Here is a 22883-nt window from a genome sequence, read left to right as displayed (position 1 = left end):
AAGCCCTTCAGGGGGGCTGATTGACAAATTATTTTGTAAATAGGCCTACATAAAAATATCTGGTTGTCTTTAATACTGGTACGGTCCCTGCGGCTGTACTGTGGGATGCCCTGAAGGCGTATCTGAGGGGTGTATATATTCGACAGATCACAATTGTTACGACTAAGACCAGACAGCTGGGGATGAATTGACACATAGAGTGATGTCCACAGAGGAGTTGCACATTAGGAATGACACCCCGGACACGCTAGCGAACTGGAAAGACGGCGAAAAATTGCTACAGGACTAAAGCTTGGAACAAGCCGCAAATAAGAGATTATTCTTGAAGCAACAGTACTATGAAGAGGGTGAAACTACTGGTAGACTTTTGGCTACCATAGCCTGACCACAGAGGGAGGGTCCTTTTATCCATCAACTGCAGGACGCTGGGGGGCGGATTTTCATAGAGACTTTTTATAGGTCCCATGGGTACGGAGGACAGCGATATGTTGGAGGGTCACCTGACTATTGAAGAGGTGCAGCAAACGGTGCGTTCCATGGCGAATGATAAGGCGCCGGGGTTGGATGGCCTGCCCACTGAACTATACAAAACTTACAGGGATGACTTACTACCACATCTGTTGGCTGTGTATCTGGATGGTTTTGATATGGGACGGCTGCTTCGGACTATGTATGAAGCTGCCATTGTAGTTCTGCCCAAGGAGGGAAAAGATCTGACGCAGCCTGACTCGTATCGACCTATTTCTCTTTTGATTTCTGACATTAAGATCTTAGCGAAAATGCTTTCTTGAAGATTGGCTATGGTGATTACTTCTGTGATATCTCTGGATCAGACAGGCTTCATGCCATCCAAGTCCACGGCAATAAATTTGCGCAGGGTGTTCTTGAACATTCAGGCGAATCCGGAGGGCCCCCACTCTAGAGCTGTTCTATCCCTAGATGCCCACTCTCCCCGTTATTATTCGCTCTGGCAATAGGGCCATTGGCGAATATCGTGAGACATCACCCATATATACAAGTGTTGAAATATGGAGCTGTGGAGGAACGTGTAGCGTTCTACGCGGATGATATGCTGATGTTTGTGGGGGATGTTGAGAGGTCTCAGCCTGAGATTTTAGATACTCTTGGGAGGTTTGGCAGATATTCGGGGGTGACGATCAATTGGACAAAGTCGGTATTGATGCCCTTAACCACATTAGTGGTACTGGTGATGTGCGGGGATGGCGATCCCATGTGTGCAAGAATTTAAGTATCTGAGTATTAGAGTGTCAGCTAAAGTGAAGGATTTCATAGTTCTTAATGTTCAACCCCTGCTGGAAAAAATGTAAAACTAGAGTACTAGTCTGGCTAAACCCCCTTAAAGAGGCTCTGTCACCAGATTTTGCAACCCCTATCTGCTATTGCAGCAGATCGGCGCTGCAATGTAGATTACAGTAACGTTTTTATTTTTAAAAAACGAGCATTTTTGGCCAAGTTATGACCATTTTCGTATTTATGCAAATGAGGCTTGCAAAAGTACAACTGGGCGTGTTGAAAAGTAAAAGTACAACTGGGCGTGTATTATGTGCGTACATCGGGGCGTGTTTACTACTTTTACTAGCTGGGCTTTCTGATGAGAAGTATCATCCACTTCTCTTCAGAACGCTCAGCTTCTGGCAGTGCAGATCTGTGACGTCACTCACAGGTCCTGCATCGTGTCGGCACCAGAGGCTACAGATGATTCTGCAGCAGCATCAGCATTTGCAGGTAAGTAGCTACATGGACTTACCTGCAAACACCGATGCTGCTGCAGAATCATCTGTAGCCTCTGGTGCCGACACGATGCAGGACCTGTGAGTGACGTCACAGATCTGCACTGCCAGAAGCTGAGCGTTCTGAAGAGAAGTGGATGATACTTCTCATCAGAAAGCCCAGCTAGTAAAAGTAGTAAACACGCCCCGATGTACGCACATAATACACGCCCAGTTGTACTTTTACTTTTCAACACGCCCAGTTGTACTTTTACTTTTCAACACGCCCAGTTGTACTTTTGCAAGCCTCATTTGCATAAATACGAAAATGGTCATAACTTGGCCAAAAATGCTCGTTTTTTAAAAATAAAAACGTTACTGTAATCTACATTGCAGCGCCTATCTGCTGCAATAGCAGATAGGGGTTGCAAAATCTGGTGACAGAGCCTCTTTAAGGACACAGCCTAGTTTTGGCCTTAAGGCTCAGAGCCCATTTTTCAAATCTGTCATATTTCACTTTATGTGGTAATAACTTCGGAATGCTTATACCTATCCAAGCGATTCTGAGATTGTTTTCTCGTGAGACATTGGGCTTTATGTTAGTGGTAAAATTTGGTTGATATATTCAGTGTTTGTTTGTGAAAATGTGCAAAATTTAGAGAAAATTTGGAAAAAATATCATTTTTCTAAATTTAAATGTATCTGCTTGTAAGACCGATGGTAATACCACCCAAAATAGTTACTAGTTCACATTTCCCATATGTCTACTTTGTTGGTATCATTTTTTGAACATTCTTTTTTTTTTCTAGGACTTTACAAGGCTTAGAACATAAGCAGCAATTTCTCATATTTTGAATAAAATTTCAAAAGCCTCTTTTTTTTTTTTTTTAGGTTACAGTTTAGTTCTGAAGTGGCTTTGAGGGGTCTATATATCAGAAATCCCCATAAAACACCATTTTAGAAACTAGACCCCTCAAAGTATTCAAAACAGCATTTAGAAAGTTTATTAACCCTTTAGGTATTTCACAGGAATTTAAAGCAAAGTAGAGGTGAAATGTACAAATGTCTTTTTTCTTTGTCAGAAAATCCTGTTTATTCCATTTTTTTTTTTTCTGTAAAACACAAGGTTTTACCTGAGAAATGCAACTCAATACTTATTGCCCAGATTCTGCAGTTTTTAGAAATATCCCACATGTGGCCCTAGTGTGGTAATGGATTAAAGCACCGGCCTCAGAAGCAACGGAGCACCTAGAGGATTTTGAGGCCTCCTTTTTATTAGGCACCATGTCGGGTTTGAAGAGGTCTTGTGGTGCCAAAACTGAGGATCTCCCAAAACGTTACCCTATTTTACAAACTACACCCCTCAAGAAAATTATCCATGGGGTATAGTGGGCATTTAGGTAAAAAAAAATAATTTTCACAGGAATAAAGGAGAAAAAGCACCAACATTTGTTAAGCAATTTCTCTCGATTACGGAAATACCCCATATGTGGTCAGGGCTCAGAAAGGCAGGAGTGCTATTTGGCATGTCGATTTTTGCTGGATTCGTTTCTGGGCACCATGTCGCATTTGCAGAGCTTCTCAGGTACCAGTACAGGGGGAAACCCCTTAAAAGTGACCCCATTTTGGAAACTAGACACCTTGAGGAATTCATTGTAATTTTCCTGGGGTGCATGCGACTTTTTGATCAGTTTTTATTCTATTTTTTAAGAGGCGTGGTGACTAAAAAACAGCAAGTTTACTATTGTTTTTTTATTTAAAAATTACAGCGTTCACCGTGCGCTATAAATTACATATTCACTTCATTCTGTGGGGCGATACGATTACGGCGATACCATATGTTTTTATAGTTATTTTTATGTCTTATGGTGTTTGCACAATAAAATATTTTTATAAAATTCATTTACTTTTTGTGTTGCCATATTCTAAGAGCCATAACTTTTTTATTTTTCCATCAAGAAAGCCGTGTGAGGACTTGTTTTATGCGTGACGAACTGTAGTTTCCATCAGTACCAAAAATTGTGATTCTAGTATGGTTTATTATTATTATTTTCTTTTATGGTGTTCATCATGCAGGATAAATAAGGAAATACTTTTGTAGTTCAGGCCGTTATGGACGGGGCGATACCAATTATGTATGTTTTATTTGGTGTTGTTTTTTAATAGTGAAGGACTGATAAGGGAAAAAGGGGGATTTTTAACTTTTATTACTTTTAAACTTTTTATTTTTTTATTTTTACTCTACTTTTTTTAACTTTTTTATTTTGTCCCACTAGGGGACTTGAAAGCAGGAGGCCCTGATCGCAATTCTAATACAGTGCACTACAGCTACTAGCTGACAGCAAGCATAGTGGGTCCTGACTTTGTCAGGACCCACTAGGCTTCCGTAGATGACATAGCCGGAGGCCATAGTTAGGCCTCCAGTTGCCACAGCAACCATCGCCGCCCGCTATCATGTAGCGGGCCGACGATGGTGGTTTAACTCTTAAGAAGCCGCAATCGCTATTGAATGCGGCTTTTAAGGGGCTAATCAGCGGGGACACCGCGAACGGTCCCCGCTGAAGGAGCTGCGGCAACTGCTGTACGAGACAGGAGTCGCAGCTCCTGTATGAGCCGGGAGGACGGCCGAAATGGCCGATCTTCCCGTGATGTACTATTAGGTAATGGAGCTCGAACGATGCACTTACCATGACCTAATAGTACATCAAGGAGCGGGAAAGGGTTAAACAACCCTTGTCGGCCCTGGGACGTGCGAATCTGATAAAAAATGGTCCTTATACCCCAGATTCTATACATTATACATAACGCCCCGATGTGGCTACCAAACTACTGGCTTAGGAGGATACATAATTTGTTCAGAGATCTTGTTTGGAAAAGGGGGAGCCCTAGAATTAAACTGAAAAAATTGCTGCTGCCTAAAAAGCAAGGCGGGCTTGCATTGCCGAATGCATTGGTCTACTATTTGGTGGCTCAACTACAGCACTTTAGAGGATGGAAAGATAGAGAACACTGGGACTCTAGTGGGAAGTTGCTGTATTATCTAGGTCAACAAATGGGTGTGATGGAGGTGCTGGAATCTCATAAATTCAAAAGAGCAGCTGGGGGTAAAGAAACATTGTAAATATTGGATACAGGGAGGTCTCCCTGGTTTACTTGAGCTTATAACGTATATGAATAACACAATCTCCTTGGAAAGACGAGTGTACCTCAAACGTGGGGCGACAAAAAAGTTTGAGCGGCAGTGGGGAAATGGTTGAATTGGTCTGGGCTGGCTTCACAGGAATTAGCGAGACACTGGCTAGAAGATGGACACTTGATAAACTGACAGTTGATGAGACTGGTATATGGAAGGAATGATAAGACTGGGTTATAGAGATGTGGTCTGTCGGGGGGAGTGGATTCGGGGGGGATAGTAGGGGAATGTAAAATATTTTTACATGTGACAGTCTATATATGTATGGCTTCTTGTATACATACCTCACTGCATTGGAAGAATGTGACTGTATTGGCTTTACTATTTCCAGTCCAAATGAATAAAATTTAACTGATTTTTAAAAAAAAGACAAATTTGCAAACCACAAAAAATTTAAGCTTCCAACCTTTTGTACTTATGAAGTTCTACCTTAAAGGTTTTGGAAACCTTTGATGGCATTTTTCTCTGTAATGTGTATATTTTGTAATACTAAGCACTTTTCTAATATACTTTTATTTAAAATTGTGCTTTGTTTCTGTTGTGCAACTTCTATGTATCCACTGTACAGAGAAGCAGCAGAACGACGTTGTCAGCCAAATTCGTCAGTGAGCTGGATTCATGGCTCAGCTAACATGATGGCTCAGCGGCTCTTATGTGTCTCCAATACCTCATCTTACCCTTATACTGAAAAAAAAAAAAATGGCACCAAAGGTTTCTATAGCCTTTAACTCCGTTACATAGTTGATTAGGTTGAAAAAAGACACAAGTTCGTCAAGTTCAACCTATAATACTACTGTGGCGGATGCTAATTGTCTCATATTCGGGCAGAAATTCCCGACTACACCTATGGCAATCAGAATAAATCCCAGGATCAACATCCAATCTCTAGAAATCGAGTACCTATAACTTGTAATATTATCTTTAAAGAAATGCATACAGGCCCCTCTTGAGCTTGTTCAATTAATCAACCATCACAACATCTTTTGGCAGAGAGTTCTATAGTAAGGAAGCTCCATCTGTGGTAATGGTGAAATCTTCATTCCTCTACATGTAGGGGATGCCACCTTGTCCTTGTTACAGGCCTAGGTGTAGAAAGATTATTAGAAATATCCCTGTACTGTCCATTTATATATTTGTACATTGTAACTAGATCGGTCCAAAGCTGTCTTTTTTCCAAACGGAACAACACCAAGTTTGATAACCAGTCTTGGCGCTGAAATCCACTCAAGAGGTACTGCAGCCTCTTCATTGTTTATATTGGGTTTCAGGCTGGTTCATACTTGCAAATGCTGTAATTTTCGTAGTGACTGTGTATGGTATTGCAGCATTGACTCATTCACTTCAGTGGGACAACGCTGTAATACTGTGCACAGCCACTATGAAGATTACGGCGTGTGCAAGTACGAGCCAGTCTGAAACCTGATATAAGCAATGAAGAGGCTGCAGCGCTGGCACATGTAACGCTGCCACTTCAAACAGCTGATCGGACTCCACCAATCTAATAATGATGGCCTATCCTAAAAACTGGACAAAACCCTTTATTTACCTTGGTTGCCCTCCTCTGCACCCTCTCAGCTATGTCTTTCTTATATACAGGTGCCCAGAATTGTAAACAATATTCCATGTGTGTTCTGACTAACGATGTGTATAGAGGCAAAAGATTTTATTGTCATGTGCATCTATGCCTCTTTTGATGCATCCCATAATTGTATATACCTTGGCAGCAGCTGCCTGCCACTGGTTGCAAAAGTTACGTTTACTGTCTATTTGACTTTTTCAGTAGCAGTTTTACCCAGTGTTTTACTTCATTATTGTACAATTAGTTTCAATAGACCAAAGTGCATAACCTTACATTTATCCGCATTAGGCCGCTTTCACACGTCTTAAAGTGTAGCTAAACGTTTGACAAACTTCTGACATGTCATAGTGACGTGTCAGAGGTTTGGATTGGTGGGGGTCCGAGCTTGGTGGGGGGGGGGGGCTCAGACGTCAGAAGTTTGTCAAACGTTTAGCTACACTTTAATACGGGTGCTTTTTTTGCGCCTATATTTCAGACGCAGCACCTGCACCTCCCGTGGTTCATCAGAGTTAGAGCACCAAGGCTTTTATGGTGCTCTAACTCCAGTTCTCATGAACAGCGGCGGGTCTGGTTGTTGCGCCTGTAACACAGGCGCAGAAAATAACACGCATATTAAGCTTGTGTAAAAGCGGGCTAAAAATGAATTTGCCATTTCTCTGCCCAAGCCTCTAGCTTCCCTAAAACCCTCTGTAATGTTTTATTATCCTCCTCTGTGCTGATTACTTTACAGACCTTATATAGAAATTATACTCTGTAAACCCTCTACAAGGTCATTAACCCCATACGGCTATATACGTTCCAACTGCCGATGCCCCGTGCAGTTGCCACGTATATAAACGTTGGCAGACTGGAACAGGGTTTAATGAGTGGAGTGCTGCTTCAGTGTGGGGGCTCTGTCTAGGAATTCGCCGGCTGACACTCTGACCGGGGATTCCGCTACTGGAGAAGCCCCTGGCATCACTATCCATATATGGACAGTGACGTAAGGGCTCTCTCTAGGACCCAAATTCCCGACCGACATTCTGACCGGGGATTCCGCTACTGGAGAAGCCCCTGGCGTCACTATACATATGTGGACAGTGACATCAGGGCTCTCTCTAGGAGCGGAATCCCCGCCGACATTCTGACCAGGGATTCCGCTACTGGAGGAGCCCCTGGCGTCACTATCCGTATATAGACAGTGACGTAAGGGCTCTCTCTAGGACCCAAATTCCCGACCGACATTCTGACCGGGGATTCCGCTACTGGAGAAGCCCCTGGCGTCACTATTCATATATGGACAGTGACGTCCGGGGCTACTCCTGGAGCGGAATCCCCGGCCAGAGCGCTGCCGACGCTCAGGCAGGGAATTCCGCTTTTAGATTTAGCAGAGACCTCCGCGGCTCCCTCTAGGAGCAGAATCCCCGGCCAGAGGAATTAAGCTCCTACAGGGAACTACAGTGGTGCTATCTACAGGAAGGGGGAGCCATTTATGGGGGGGGTGGCGCTATCTGCAGGGGGGTGGCGCTATCTGCAGGGAGGTGGAACTATCTGCAGGGGGTGTGGTGCTGTCTACTGGGGGTGCTATATACAGGGGGTATGGCACTATTTACATGGGCACTGTTGCTTTATACGGGCACTAACTAAAGGGGACACTGGCGCTATCTACATGGGCGCTGTGTGTGGCACTATGTGGGCACTATCTGCAGTGGGAACTGTGGCACTATGTGGGCACTGTGGCACTATTTAAAAAAAAAAAACGGTGTTCTCTACATTACAGCGCCGATCAGATTATGTCAGAGATCGGGCACTTATAATGTGGTGACAGAGCCTCTTTAAGAAACGTTCTAATATTTGAGGATAATATTTGTGTTAAGCAGATGACATTTATTGGAGAATTTACTTTATCCTTAACCCTTTATTGACCAAGGGTCATTGATACCCCTGCGTCCAGGCCAAATTTTCCATTTCAGATATGCACTTCTTTAAACGATAATTTCTTTGAAACCGCTTTGAATATCACAACTATTTGTACTTTGTTTTTTTTTTGTATCAGACTTATGAGGCTTTCATTTTTTAGATTTAGTTTAATTAATTCCATATTATACATTTTTTTATGAGCAGTCAAATCACTAAAAATTTGAAATAAAGACACTTTTTTTGTAATTTTTTATATATATTTATCTGTTCTAAATATGTGTAAAAAAAGCAGCACCGTTTCTCAATTCCTAGGACGGTGAAATATTCCCGTTTGGACACGTGACCAATGTCCCAGATACGTAGTCAAGATACTTCAAAATATGAGACAGCACTCCAAAAATAGTGAAAGAATGTGGATTTTTTTCACCACATGTGATGTTTCAGCCCTACTCCATGGGGCCCTTCTCCACTTTCTTTCACTATTTTTGGAGTGCTGTCTCGTATATTGAAGTATCTTAATCCCCCTTCCCTGCTCTGCAACACCGTGTGATCATATAGTATACAGCTTCCATTCCCAAGAGTGTATTCAACTGGTGATATCTCCGGCTGTGTCACAGCTAGAACTGCGATCCTGGTGTCACATGAAAGAATCTCATCTTTCATATGCCACCAGAACCGCTGTTCTAGGTGGTCCACAGCCGGAGATATGGCTGTTTTAAGTGATTCCCCTTCCCTCCAGCCAGACTCTCTCACACTGTGTGAAGCAGCTTGATGCTGATAGGACAGCGTCAGAGGCTGTGAGGTAGCTCCACCTAAGGAGAATCGTTGGTGGTGACGCCCATTTCTGAACTGTATTTGTCATTTGCATATTTACAAAAAAGCTCATAACTTTTAAAATGATAAATCTTTACAATTTTCACTAGCATTATCAATGTGATAGCGCCTATTCGATTAGCTAGGAGATTGGGCATTACTAAACTAGTGACAGATCCTCTTTAAAGCGAATGTGGTCCATTTGGCGCCCTTGGTGTTCATGATGTGACTGATCTGGCGCTACCGTTATCTTAGTTTTTCTGTTCCTGTAACGGAACATAAAAGCGGAATATGAACACAGATTACACACGCCGATTGTACCTAGGTTTATCTTTAATGTGAACTCATAGGAGCCCCTAAGTTGTGTCCATGAAAGCCAGGTTTTAGAGAAGGTGGGAAACCTGCTGTGTTCAACTGCCATCATGTCCTCCATGCGCATAATGTCATGAAGAGAATCCACTCATCGTTATGTCGTTTGGGGGGCTCTGGGGATCTCCATAGCCGAAGTACAGCTAAACTCCTAGCCGTAATAAAATGTTGTAGTAACCCCTTTTTGAAAGCGGATACAGAGCCCTAAATCATGGATTCCGCAGTATTTCTCACTGGTGGTGCACAGTTTTTTCCAAGACCTGATCAAAGAAAAATAAACACTAGCATACTACTTCTTACAGCAAAAGAAGATAATGTGTTCTAACATACAGAAAATTTATTAAAGGGGTTTTCCGATATCGTTTTTTTATTTTTATTTAATGAACATTTATATGTGTTACATCTGTTCAACCTATGTTCCCCACCTGGTTTTATGACTCATTTTTTTCATTCTGCGCTCCCTGAGGTTGTTTTCCAGTTTCTATAATAATTTTTTTAATATGATGTCAGAGCATGTATGCTGGACACTGTGTGTATCAACCACACATGCTCTGAATAGGAGTAAGAGAACATGGTACAACCCCTTAACACAGTGCACAGTTACGTCATTTATGACGTGACCATACACTCGGACTGCCGGAAAACGGAAGTTAGAGCTCATGGACGGGGCTGAGGCGGAAGTTAGAATTTCGGGTTAGCGAGGCATCACGTGATAGAAGATGAGATACGCCACTTGTGGAACATCTTTTCAAACGCAAGTACGTTGCAGGATTGGATTCTTTTTTTTCTGGAAAACCCCTTTAAGCAATCGTAGTGAAGCCGTAATTTGCGCCAAAACTGAGTTTTTTTTCACAAAAATGTTGCGACTTTTGCAATTTTACGCCGCCTCTGCCACTTTTTTAAAAACCTTAGCAAAAGGAGGCGTGGCCTGTTGCTGCCCGACAAATTTACTGTAATTTATGCCAGAGACTGGTGGAAATCTACGCCAGATCGTAATCTGGCATAGATTTTACTTAGCCGTACGTATAGCTAGAGATGTGCTGAATTTAATAAGTGGCGTGTGTTTCTTAATAAATTAGGAGCTTCTTACTGCAATCTTTATATTAAAGGGGTTGTCTATGACCAGGCAACTGATGACCTATCCACAGGATAGGTCATCAGTATCTGATTGGTGCGGGTTCGACACCCGGATCCTGCACCAATCGGCTGCCTCCGGATGCCTGATGTTTGGAACGGTATGCGGTAGTTGGATCTGGAAGCAGAAGGCTCCGACCACCGTATAGCTGCTGTTCTGCAGCTTTGCTCCTATTCACTTGAATAGGAGCAGGAGCTGCAGTACTGCAGTTCGGCCGCTATTTTGTGACCAGAGCCATCTGCTTCTGGCATGGATGTCTGGTGCGCGGAGGCATCTGATCGGTGCAGGGTACGGGTGTCATACCTGCGCCGATCATGTACTGATGACATCAGTTGTCTGGTCGTGGACAACCCCTTTAAGACTGGCGTCTTAAAACAGAATGGCCACCAGTTGCTGTCGAATGTAATGTGATCCCACAGATCTGGCGGCTGTTCTGGAGATGGAGACCATGGAAATGAGCAGGACGCTCTGTCTCCTACTGCAGAGTTATGAGCCGCCGGCAGCACAGACTATAGCCAGTCCATGGCGTATTTAGAAGCAGAATCGCTAATACAAGTCATTTAGAAAAACCATACAAGAAAAGCGGAGTACAGAGCCATATTTGTAAAAGTATAACAAATTTATTGACACAGAAGTAATACAAACATTTAAAATAGGTATATACAAAAGGAGAAGACTCTCAGGTTACTGCACTACCCACTCCTTACATCTCTAATATAATACAAATATGGCTCTGTACTCCGCTTTTCTTGTATGGTATTAGTTTTGGAGTTGCCCAACAGTTGAGAAAGGGAGGGTGCTCTTTTGGGACACGACCTAGCCCGTTATTACATTGTTCTAGGAGTTTATATATTTGTCATTTAGAAAAACGACTATTATGCACACTCCTGCACTATAATCATTTTTCTATATGATGTCAGTTTAATTGAAAGTAATACTTAATTGTCCTTTGAAGCAATACAAAATCTCATATAAATGACTACAGTTTCTCCCCACATGTTTGATAAGAATTTATTAGTGTAGTTAGGGATAGGCCAAAAGGTAAAGTAGTTAGGAGGGGTAACCAGTTTGGAGGGTGTCGGTCTCCACTGCCTTTTAGGGTGCATAATAATGCCCCATCTTGTGGTTGACAGAAATGCTTACACATTTCTCCTGGTGATAACAAGTGGGGCTGTTAAAAATTGTTCATCAAGTGTTCTATCTATCTATCTATCTATCTATCTATCTATCTATCTATCTCATATCTATCTAATGTCCATCTATCTATCTATCTCATATATATCTATCTATCTATCTATCTATCTATCTATCTATCTATCTATCTATCTATCTATCTATCTATCTATCTAATGTCTGTCTGTTTGTCTATCTATCCTATATCTATCCGTCATCCATCCATCTATCTGTCTGTCTCATATCTTTCTACCCTTCCATCCATTTCTCTTTCCTGATATATCTACAATTCTATATCTGTAAGATGTCAGCCAAGCTTTCCAGTTCCCCTTTTCCCTATGTATGACTTGACAGAAAATGAATAAACATTTGTGGTAATGTGTAAAGACTTCCTCTAAAACTCACGGTGATTTTGATCTAATGCCTCAGTACTTGTTCTCTGTTCAAGGATTCCCAGGATGCAGAATTGTAATAGATTCGCAGACACACACTAAAAAACCTCTTTTACGTAGCTTTGGAAAAGCAGTCCAGCTTTACATGGCAAAGGGCAATTAGACACAGTCAAATATTGTCCAGGTTAAAGACTATTTATTTTCCCACATCTGTCACAGTGTAATCTATTTTTTCCTTGCCTATTTAAACAATAATTCATTGTTATACTCCGACTGCCTTTTGATATTTAAGAATTAAATTTGCTTTGGTAATGAACTGAGAAGTTAATAATCATTTTGCATTGCAAAAAAAGGCAATTACAGGCTGTCAAGATGTTTAGTGTCGGAGTTCATCTGAGTACTGCAGATGTCTTAGAAGAACATTTGGTAGGTGAAAGGGTGAATTCTAATTAGAAAAAAAAAAAAAGGGTTTTGCTACAGACATTATAGAGCCACAAAGACAAAGGAAGAACCTACCCCTCCCAATTCCATTTGTCAATTGCATAGTATATTCACTTGTCATGAATGCAGTTTCTTTAACTGCAGTTTTGCCATAGAAAGAATCTGTTCCCTCTGTGAAATTCAGCACAAATTATAAAATCCACATAAATTCCCCTCTCTGGTTTCTTATATGGGCCTCTCAAGGGACTTTATGTGACAGCCTCTTCCCGTGTTAGAAATGGAATCTGTTCACATTCTTGAAGATACAACATCCTTACCTACAACCAAATTAGTGTCTGGTTTTTCAGTAGAATACTTTGAAAATACTACAACACTGGGAAATGTACACGAGAGACCGAATGAATGAGATTTTTTGTTTTTATAAAAAAAAATTGTAGACACACCTAAAAGTATCTCTGTTTTATATGGAGGTCTCATATGTTTTATGTGGTACATGTAATGGTATTGCAGGCCAGTCCTATTCAAGTGAATGGAGCTGCAATGCCTGAGTTGTCCCATGGACAAGAGTGACGTTTCTGGAAAAAATTATACCCTTTTTTTATTTTATTCTTTTAATTATTTTATTTTCCATTTTCAAACCTAAAGAAGAAGGTGCAGACAAACTCAGCACTGACATCGGCTCACAGGCCAGCATTTGTAGATACAAGAAGTGCAAGAGACACAATAGAAAACCATAAGATACATCTGAAATCAAACCTGAAGGATCAGATAATTTATACATCCTGAGCCAGCAGCCATGCATAAAAACCCATATGAGAACAGAATAGAAGTATAGAAAGGTAGGAAAGAAGGGGGAACAGAAAGGAAAGGGGAAGGGGAGGAAACTGACCTCCCACATCAAGTCTAGAAACTATGCTCAGGAGGCCACGATGGTCCTATACTCCACTGACTATTGAAATCGGATCCACTCACACCATGTTTTGAGAAATTTAGCATGAGGCCCTCTCATTGATGCAGAGAGATCCTCCATTCTCATAATCTCCTGAATCTTGCCGAACCACATGCTCACTGTTGGCGGACAGGTTTGTCTCCACAACACAGGAACACACGCGCTAGCTGCATTCACAAAATGGCGAACCACCGAGAGTCGGTATGCAGCCAGGGGGACATCGCACAGATGGAGCAGGAACAAAGCCGCGGAAGGGGGAAGTCCGTGAATTTGGAAGAAATGCGCCACACCTCAGACCAGAAATCTATCAGCTACGGGCAGTCCCTAAAGATGTGTAAAATTGTGCCCACCTGGTCCCCACATCGCCAACACAACGGTGAGACCGCAAGGATCATTGCATGCAGTCTGGAAGGCACCCTATACCAACACGACATGATCTTAAATCCCGCTTCCTGGAATCTGCTAGCCATGGAGGATTTATGTGTCATGGTAAGTAGACGGTCCGTCTGCTCCACAGTGAATGTGAGGCCTAAGTCCCTCTCCCAACTACTCAAGTATGGAGGTGTGGTAAGCGTAGATGGAGAGATCAGCAGCGCATAAAGTCTGGATATCGAGTGACGCACTGTGCCCGTGCCAATGCATAAGAGTTCGAAAGGGGAGCTATCTCGCGTGTATGCCTGTGCGTTCGGTAAAGATGTAAGGAAGTGTCTTAACTGGGTGACCTGCCAGGAAATAAAGGAGACGAGGTCTGACAGGGATGCCAGCTGTGAGCCGGTCATCCATGCCGTATCCTGTATGAAATTGGCGTCGTAGCCCTTACCCTTCCTCAGCCAGTTCAGGAAGGGACCACCATCCAGTCCCGGTGGAAATGAAGGATTACCCAAGATGGGGAACAAGGGGGAGGAAGACGGAGAGATCTCTTTCCAAGAAAGGAGCCGGGATGCGACCGCCAGGGTGGGCCCTATAGTCGGATGTGTTCGCGCCGAAAGAGGGACGTGATTGCCCAACCAGGGCAATGCCTGCAATGGGACCTCAAAAAAGGTCTGTTCCATGGACACCCACTGTTTGACCTCAGTGTGTCTAAACCAGTCCAATATTCGTGTCAAATGTGAGGCCTGGTGATAGGAAACAAAATCCGGGAGACCAATGCCACCGTCACACTTGGCACGAAAAAGCATGGAACGGGTAATGCGTGCTGGTTTCCCCACCCATATGAATCTGTGGAGCAGGGACAACAGGGCTTGGAAGAAGGGGCGTGGAATGTGCACCGGCAAGGCCTGAAAGAGATACAGAATCCGTGACAGAATGTTCATCTTAAATATGGCACACCTACCAAACCAGGTGAAGGTGCCAGTCGTCCTGGAATCCAAGTCGCTCTTCACGCGCTGAAGAAGCGGAGGATAATTCGCCGCGTAAAGGCGAGATAGATCTCCTGTCAGCCGGACCCCTAGGGATTTAAGGAAATCTCTAGCCCATTTAAAGGAGAAGGACTCCGACAGCTCATCAACCAGGGACTGTGGCAATGAGATATTGAGAGCCTCCGACTTCTGGTAATTGATCTTGAAGAAAGACAGTTTCGAGTATCTACTCAGCTCCGCCATCAGGTTGGGCAAGGAGACTGGGGGCGGTGAGAAAAAAGAGCAGGTCATCCGCATATGCAGCGACCTTATGAGACCTTCCTCCCAAAGATACACCCGCTATGTCTGGGTTGGAGCGAATATGGCACAAAAAGGGCTCCAAACACAAAATGAAAATTAAAGGGGACAAGGGACAACCTTGCCTCGTGCCGTTTGAGATAGCGAGTGAGGAGGAGAAGTAACCCTTCACCTTAACCTGGGACATGGGGGAGGAGTAAAGACTCGAAATCCATTGCATCATATATGTGCCCAGCCCCACATGCCGCAATGTAGCCAACATAAAATCCCAGTTGACTCTGTCGAAGGCCTTCTTCGCATCCGTAGACAAGAAGCAAGTGGGCAGGGCCGTGGTGGCCGCCTGATACATCAGGTTAATTGCCCGCGTAGTGTTGTCTCGGGCTTCCCTTAGCGGCTTGAAGCCCACCTGGTCGTTATGTATCACATTATGTAGTAGCGGGGACAGCCTATGGGCCAGGATCTTAGCAAACCGCTTCAGGTCTACATTTAACAACGATATGGGGCGATAGTTTTGGCATATGGATGGGTCCTTCCCCTCTTTGGGTATCACCGTAACGTGGGCCCTCAACGTGTCCCGAGGAAGGGTCCTCCCCTCCGTGAGTGAATTAAAGGCGTGTAGAAAATTAGGGGAGAGCAATTCCGAACAGGCCTCATAATATAAAGGTAACCCATCTGGGCCAGGTGCCTTCCCCGCTGGCGAGTCCTTCAGCGCCCAGGACCACTCCTCCGGGAAAATAGGAGCCTCCAGTGCAGCGATAGCCTCCTCGGGGATACATTTCATCCCTGAGGACCGGAGATACGACTCAATCCTCTCCAAGTGGCCCCCTCCGACCGAGGAAGGCCTCTGAGATGTCATGTGGGAGCTGCAGACGCCTATTTTGTGGGGCTTGAACCTGAGGGACATAGGTGCGCGTACATGAGTCCTACCAAGTTTATTACTGAACTCGTAGAAGTGCCGTCTGCATTTAACTAAGGAGGCCCTAGCCTTGGAAAGATATAGCGAACGAACCTGCTCCCTCAGCTGCCCCAATTCCGCCCCTACAACCCGGTCCTGCGAGACCTTATGTGACTGTTCCAACCTGTGTATGCGGTGCAGTAGGTCCATGAGGTGAGCAGTCCGTTCCCTCTTTAGCTTGGAGCCAATACGAATGAAGGAACCGCACACCACACACTTATGTGCCTCCGAAATGCAAAGCGGGTCAACCCCCGGAGAGGCGTTAGTAGCAAAATACTCCGCAAGATCTCTTCGGATGTCCGAAGCCTCCGTCGAGTCCTGCAGGAGCGATTCATTTAAACGCCACTGCCAGGAGCGAGGGTGGTTCGTTGTCAAGGAAAGGGTGAGAGTTCTAAGAGCATGGTCAGAGAATGTGATGTTATCTATGGACGCGGATGCGAGGCCGGGAAGGTGGCAGTGACGTAAAAATAAGTAATCTAGTCTGGAGTATGAGTTGTGAGGGGCCGAGAAGAAAGTGTAGTCTCTGGTCGAGGGATGCATGAGCCGCCAAGTGTCGACTAGTTGGTGTTCATGCAACAGCCGACGTAAACGACGGTGAGCTGATCTGGACAAGGACGAGTGCCCTCTTGAGTCTAGTGTGGGGTCCAAGGTGGCGTTCAGATCCCCCCCCTCCAATATCAGAGTGCCTTCCATAAAGTCATCCAACTCCACCAAAACCCTCTCTAGAAATGCAACCTGACCAGCGTTAGGGAGATAGTATGAGGCCAGTGTGAACAAGGTATTAGCCAGCCTACCTTTTACGAAGAGGTACCTTCCTGCTCCATCAATGCGCGTCTCCAGATGCTCCCAGGGAAGAGAGCGTGAAATCAGGATGGAGTCCCCCTTAGTCTTTGAATCAGGGGATGTACTATGATTACTCTCCGTGTAGTGGGAGTCGGTGAGTTTCGGTATGTTGTCGGCCCGGAAGTGGGTCTCCCTTGGGGACCAGACAGCAAACGAATTCCCCAATCTGCGGAGTATGATATGAAAGGGGTGTCCCCATCTGTAGGTGGCTCCCACCGCCTTAGTGGCCTCCAGCAATGGGCGGACAGTCCTCCGCATGTAGAGGGTCAGCCTGGAAACATCCTGCAAGACGGTGACCTCCGAACCATTGAAGGAAACGGTCCCCTTCTCCCATGCTCTCCATGCGATGTCCTCTTTCTGTTTCTAGAAATGAACTCTACATATGACGTCCCGTGGACGATTGCCATTTCTAGCCCATGGGCCCGCCAGTCTGTGCACTCTGTCCATCTCAATGGTCATATCACGCGGCCTGTCCAGGAGCTTATTAAAGATATGCGTCACCGCCTCATATAAACCATCCGGAGGCACAGATTCCGGAATGCCTCGTAATTTCAGGTTATTTCTCCTCCCCCTATTTTCGACATCATCCAGATGCAGTGAAAAGTCTAGCATTTGGGTGGACTGAGTGTCCAGGGTCTGGGAAAGGACCGAGATGTCCATGGTGTTAACAGAATTGTGGCGCTCTAATGTCTCTACGCTTGCGGCCAGGGAGCGTACCTTAAGGAGAGACCACGCCAATGGCCTTGTTATGCTTCTCCAACCGCGAGAGGCGTAGGTCCAGATCGGATTTGGTGTGGAGCACCCTCAAGATCTCCCATAGCTTGGCGAGAGTCTGTTCCATTGAGGACGGGGGCCTCGGGTAATGAACCGTCTGAGGGTCCCCCGATCCTGCTGGCGGGGTGAGCGAACCCCTCAAAATTGCAGGCGTCCCCTGACTAAGCTGCTGAAAGTCTGGTGGGAGAGACTGCTGCGGGGCGGCCTGCCAAGATAGCGCGGTGACTGCACTGTCCGTCGAGGCCATGCGGTCCTCGCCCTGTCCCGACACAGGCTGGAGCGGAAGTGGGGGAAAGTCCTCTGTTGGAGCCGGGGGAGCCGACCCCTCAAAGCCCACTACGCCCTGATCTACCTCCGGTTACGTGCTGTCCGATCCGGTGGCCAGGGAGCTGCTGTGCAGACTTTCCAGCCCAGAGAAGCAGGAAGGCGACGAGCGCCCACGAGGTGGCGTGTCCGGCTGCGGGCTGAAGAAGTAATGGAGGCACGCTGAGGAGAGGCACCGTCCTGTGTGGAGCGAAGGTACCTGCTGATCGAAGAGGCTCCAGGAGTGACCGAGTGGCTCTTCCGACTTCTCCCCTTTGTCATCGTGTGCAGGGATCAGGTAAGTGAGCCCGTACAGGCGATTTTCTGCAAGATGGGTCCGGAGCTCCACAGAAAAACGTCCTCACACCGCCATGCCAAAGCCACGCCCCCTACCCTTTTTTTTCTAATCATATACCCCCCTTTAAATCTAAAAATGTAATCTGCTACTGAAAGGAGCAATCGATAGCCAAAGTTTACATACACTTACTGTTTGAGGTTTACAGAAATGGCAGAATAAGTACACACACAAAAGATACATTGTTCTGTTTTTCTACATTGTTTAACTGTACAAATAATTAACATAAAAAGGTGTTTTTTTGAGATTTGAATACATCATAATTACAAGTTTCCGGGGCAGCGGGTTCCACAAAAGGCTGCGTTGAAGTTAATTGATGGTAAGTACCTAAGGCACTAAACGATTAGGACATGTATAATGTAATATAGTCTTCTGACATGCCACATAGTCACATAAGAGTATATTCGTGCTTCAGATATGACCCACCTCTTCACTAAATAAAGAGATTACAACACTGTTTTTACTATCTGGACCCCTTTGATAAAGCTTTGTAATGTCCATCAGTAGATCTTCTGTACATTTGGAATAAAGAATTGAAATCAAGCTTTTCCCTTAATTTTGGGTGGTAGTGTCTACTACTGTATGTGTCGGAGATGTCTGCGTGGTGCAGAAGGTGGTTAGGTGATTAAAATGTTCCTTTTAACTTTATAGGTTAATGTTAATGCTATATTTGTATAAAAGTTAGCTGTAAGTAGTAGTGTAAAATATCTTTATCATTTTTTTTCAGATGATCTCACCCAGCACGTGCGAACAAAGCACATAGAGGCCTCAACAGGGAAACCACCACTGCTCCAACTTTGTGAATTTTGTGGCCAAGCTGTGAAGCATTATAAAAGCCACAAAATCTTTTGCAGGTACTGCAGAATGTGTACAATTATCTATACCTAGGGTTCTGAAAGTCGGGAAATATTTTAGCCAGTAAAGTGGCGTGGGAGCTTTAATATTCAATGTCCGAAACCCCTTTAATGCGTCTTAATGAAAGAAAAGCATGCAGAATAACAAAAGTTTGATGGCTAAATGAAGGCAGTAAACTCTGGATTAAATGACCCCTCAAAAACAAATAATGGGCTGAAATGGGTTAATTAATTTTGTAGTCCTTTTGTACCACCATTGCTGCATTGGTCATCAATGGTATATTAAACAATATCTACCGCTATTCTGTGAAAAAATATGCTTTTAAATATTGGAGCTTTAAAGGCTATGCACCCCTTTGCAAGCGTGTTTTTTGTTTTTTTTGTGTTTTGTGCAATTTTATAATTTTAGTTTTTATTAAAAATTATTTTTACTTTTTGAGACACAGCTATTCTTTATACAGAGCAGCTATATCATGCGCTAAGCCCTGAATCCGTCAGGTCTGCGGGACTGACTGGTACAGCATCAGGGGGTCCTGCGTGATCGAGCTGTTAACGATCACATATAAATTCATAACTTAGATGTGATTGACACGCAGGATCCACCTGTAATCTATCACATCTAAGTTAAGGAATTTATATGTGATCGTTAACAGCTCGATCACGCAGAACCCGCTGATGCTGTACCTGTCAGTCCCGCAGACCTGGCGGGTACAAGACTCGGCGTAAGATACAGCTACTCTGTTTGCAGGATACAAAGCAACTGTATCTCAAAGAAAATTTTTGAAAAATAAAAACTAATTAAAAAGTTGCACAAAACACGCTGATTGACCTTTTTATTAAAAAAATGGCTTTCAAAGGTTTACATAGCCTTTTAATCCCTTCCCGACATCCGCCGTATCTATACGGCGCTGCCGGGAAGGGGTTCCTGCAAAAAGCTATACCATTACGTCGCGGTGATCAAAAGCAGAGCCCGCGCCATCACCGCCGGGTGTCAGCTGTATGTTACAGCCGACACGCTGCTGTAATGGCCAGGACCGGAGCTAGTCACTGCATCTAAGGGGTTTTTAGTCTACCGGCACTCCAGCGACGTAATCGCTGAGGTGACGATGGTTGTTATGGCAACCAGAGGACTAACGACATAACAATGGCCTCTGTGTCTTCCTTGTATGGAAGCCTATGAGGACCTGCCTCCAGCGGGTCCTCATAGGCTTGCTCTCAGTGTGTGACTGCCAGCTCTAATACACTGCACTACATATGTAGAATACAGATCAGCAGTGCAGGGCTTCAAGTCCCCTAGTGGGACAAAAAAAAAAAAGTTAACAAAAATGTTGTCAAAAAATACGTTTCATGTTAAAATTGCCTTTTTCCCATAATAAGTCTATTATTATTGGAAAAAAAACAAAACTATATATAATTGGTATCGCCGCGTCCGTAATGATCCAAACTATAAAACTATGATGTCATTTATCTCACACGGTGAATGCTATAACAAAAAAATATCCTCCCATTAAATGGAATAAAAAGTGACATTTACCCTAAAATAGTACCAATAAAAACAACAACCCGTCCCGCAGAAAAAAATTCCTGACACAGCTTTGTCCACGCAAAAATAAAAACGTTTTGGGGCTTAGAATATGGCGACATAGAAAATAAAAAACAATTTTAAGTGATTTTAATGTGCAATGCATGGACAAAACTATATAAATTTGGTATCGCCGTAATCGTATAAACCCACAGCATATAGTTAATATGTAATTTATGGCCCACGGTGAATGCCGAAAAAACCCCCAATAAAAAAGCAATTCCAGAATTGCTTGTTTTTGGTCATTTCCTCTTCCAAAAAATGTAATAAAAAGTGATCAAAAAGTCGTATGTGTCCTAAAATGGTACCAATAAAATCTACAGCTTGTCTCGCAAAAAACAAGCCTGCACACAGCTCCATCAACCAAAAAAATAAAAAAGTTATAGCACTAGTAATGCAGTGATGAAAAAACATCCCGATGTGCAGGTCGGAGGGGAACATTCCTTCAGTTTCAGTACCCTAGTATTTAGGAATTAGGAAGGGAAGGGACATAGCACATCTGCTGGAAGCGGAAACTACAAAGGAGGAAAAGTCCCCAAAAGGTGCAGTGTTACAAAAGGGGGATAAGAAAGAATACTGTTTATCAGTGCGACACTAGCCTGTGCATTACCGATTGCTTTATAGCGTACCACATATCGATGGATAACTTTATTATTTACTTCATTATTATACCCTCTTATTATGCCCTGATGTACTCCGCACTGATTACATTTGCCCCCACATTATAAACTGAAATACCAGTAAAACTCCAAACAAAACTACTACCAAGCAAAATCCACGCTCCAAATGGCGCTCCTTCGCTTCTAAGCCCTACAGTGTGCCCAAACAGCAGTTTACATCCACATGTATGGCATTGCCATACCCGGGAGAACCCACTTAATAATTTATGGAGTAAGATTCTCCATTGGCACAAGCTGGGCACACCATATTGTGCGGTGAATAGGCATATCAGTGGAAAAATTGCAATTTACGCTTTGCATCATCCACTGCGTATTCATTTCTGAAAAACACCTGTGGGGTATAAATGCTCACTACACTCCTCGATAAATGCCTTTAGGGTGCAGTTTCTAAAATGGAATCAATTTTTTTGGGGGGGGGTTTTGCAAATGTGACATGGCGTCCGCAAACCATTCCAGCAAAATATACGCTCCAAAAGTCAAATACCACTCCTTTACTTCTGAACCCTCCCATATGTCCAAACAGCAGTTTATTACTACATATGGGGTATTACCATACTCGGGAGACATTGGTTTACAAATGTTGGGGTGCTTTTTCTTTATTCCCTGTGAAAATGAATTTTTTTTGTGTAAAACGACATCTTACAACAACAATTTTTTTTTACATTTTCACGGCTGAATTCTAATTAATTCAGCCAAAAGCTTTTGCGGTCAAAATTCTCACTATACCCCTAGATGATTCCTCAAGGGGTGTAGTTTCCAAAATGGAGTAACTTTTGGGGTGTTTCCACTGTACTTGTACTAAAGGGGCTCCGCAAATGCTACATGGTGCCCAGAAACCATTCCAAAAGCCAAATGGCGCTTCTTCCCTTCTGAGTCTTACTGTATGCCCAAACAGCAATTTTTTACCGCATATGGGGTATTGCCGTACTCGGGAGGAATTGCTTTACCCCTTGAGGGGTGTAGTTTCCCAAATGGGGTCACTTGTGGGGGTTTCCAATGTTTTGGCCCCTCAGGGCTCACTACACTACAGTTTTCCGACGGAATCAATAGCGCAGTCGACTCCGCTATTGATTCCGGCGGAAAACCGGAAACCTGCAGGAATGGTGACGAACGGAAAGCATTAGCGATGTTTCCGTCACCATTGAGATCAATGGTGACTGAAACGGAAGCTGTGCTTTCACTTTCCGTTGCGAAGTTCACCCGACGGAA

At 43.9% G+C, this 22883-nt stretch overlaps 1 protein-coding gene across 1 annotated transcript in view; it reads left to right on the top strand.

Moving 5' to 3' along the window:
* The window catches only part of LOC142649791 (uncharacterized), a 71138-nt gene that overhangs the window by 31367 nt on the left and 16888 nt on the right, over window positions 1-22883 (top strand). Inside the window, exon 4 of the mRNA XM_075825555.1 lies at window positions 19286-19412. Within this exon, the coding sequence (XP_075681670.1) occupies window positions 19286-19412 (127 nt within the window). The remainder of the gene's footprint in view (window positions 1-19285; window positions 19413-22883) is intronic.

The sequence above is a fragment of the Rhinoderma darwinii genome, chromosome 1 (assembly GCF_050947455.1).
Source record: "Rhinoderma darwinii isolate aRhiDar2 chromosome 1, aRhiDar2.hap1, whole genome shotgun sequence".
Classification (NCBI taxonomy): Eukaryota; Metazoa; Chordata; class Amphibia; order Anura; family Rhinodermatidae; genus Rhinoderma; species Rhinoderma darwinii.
This window is presented reverse-complemented; position numbering and strand designations above follow the sequence as displayed.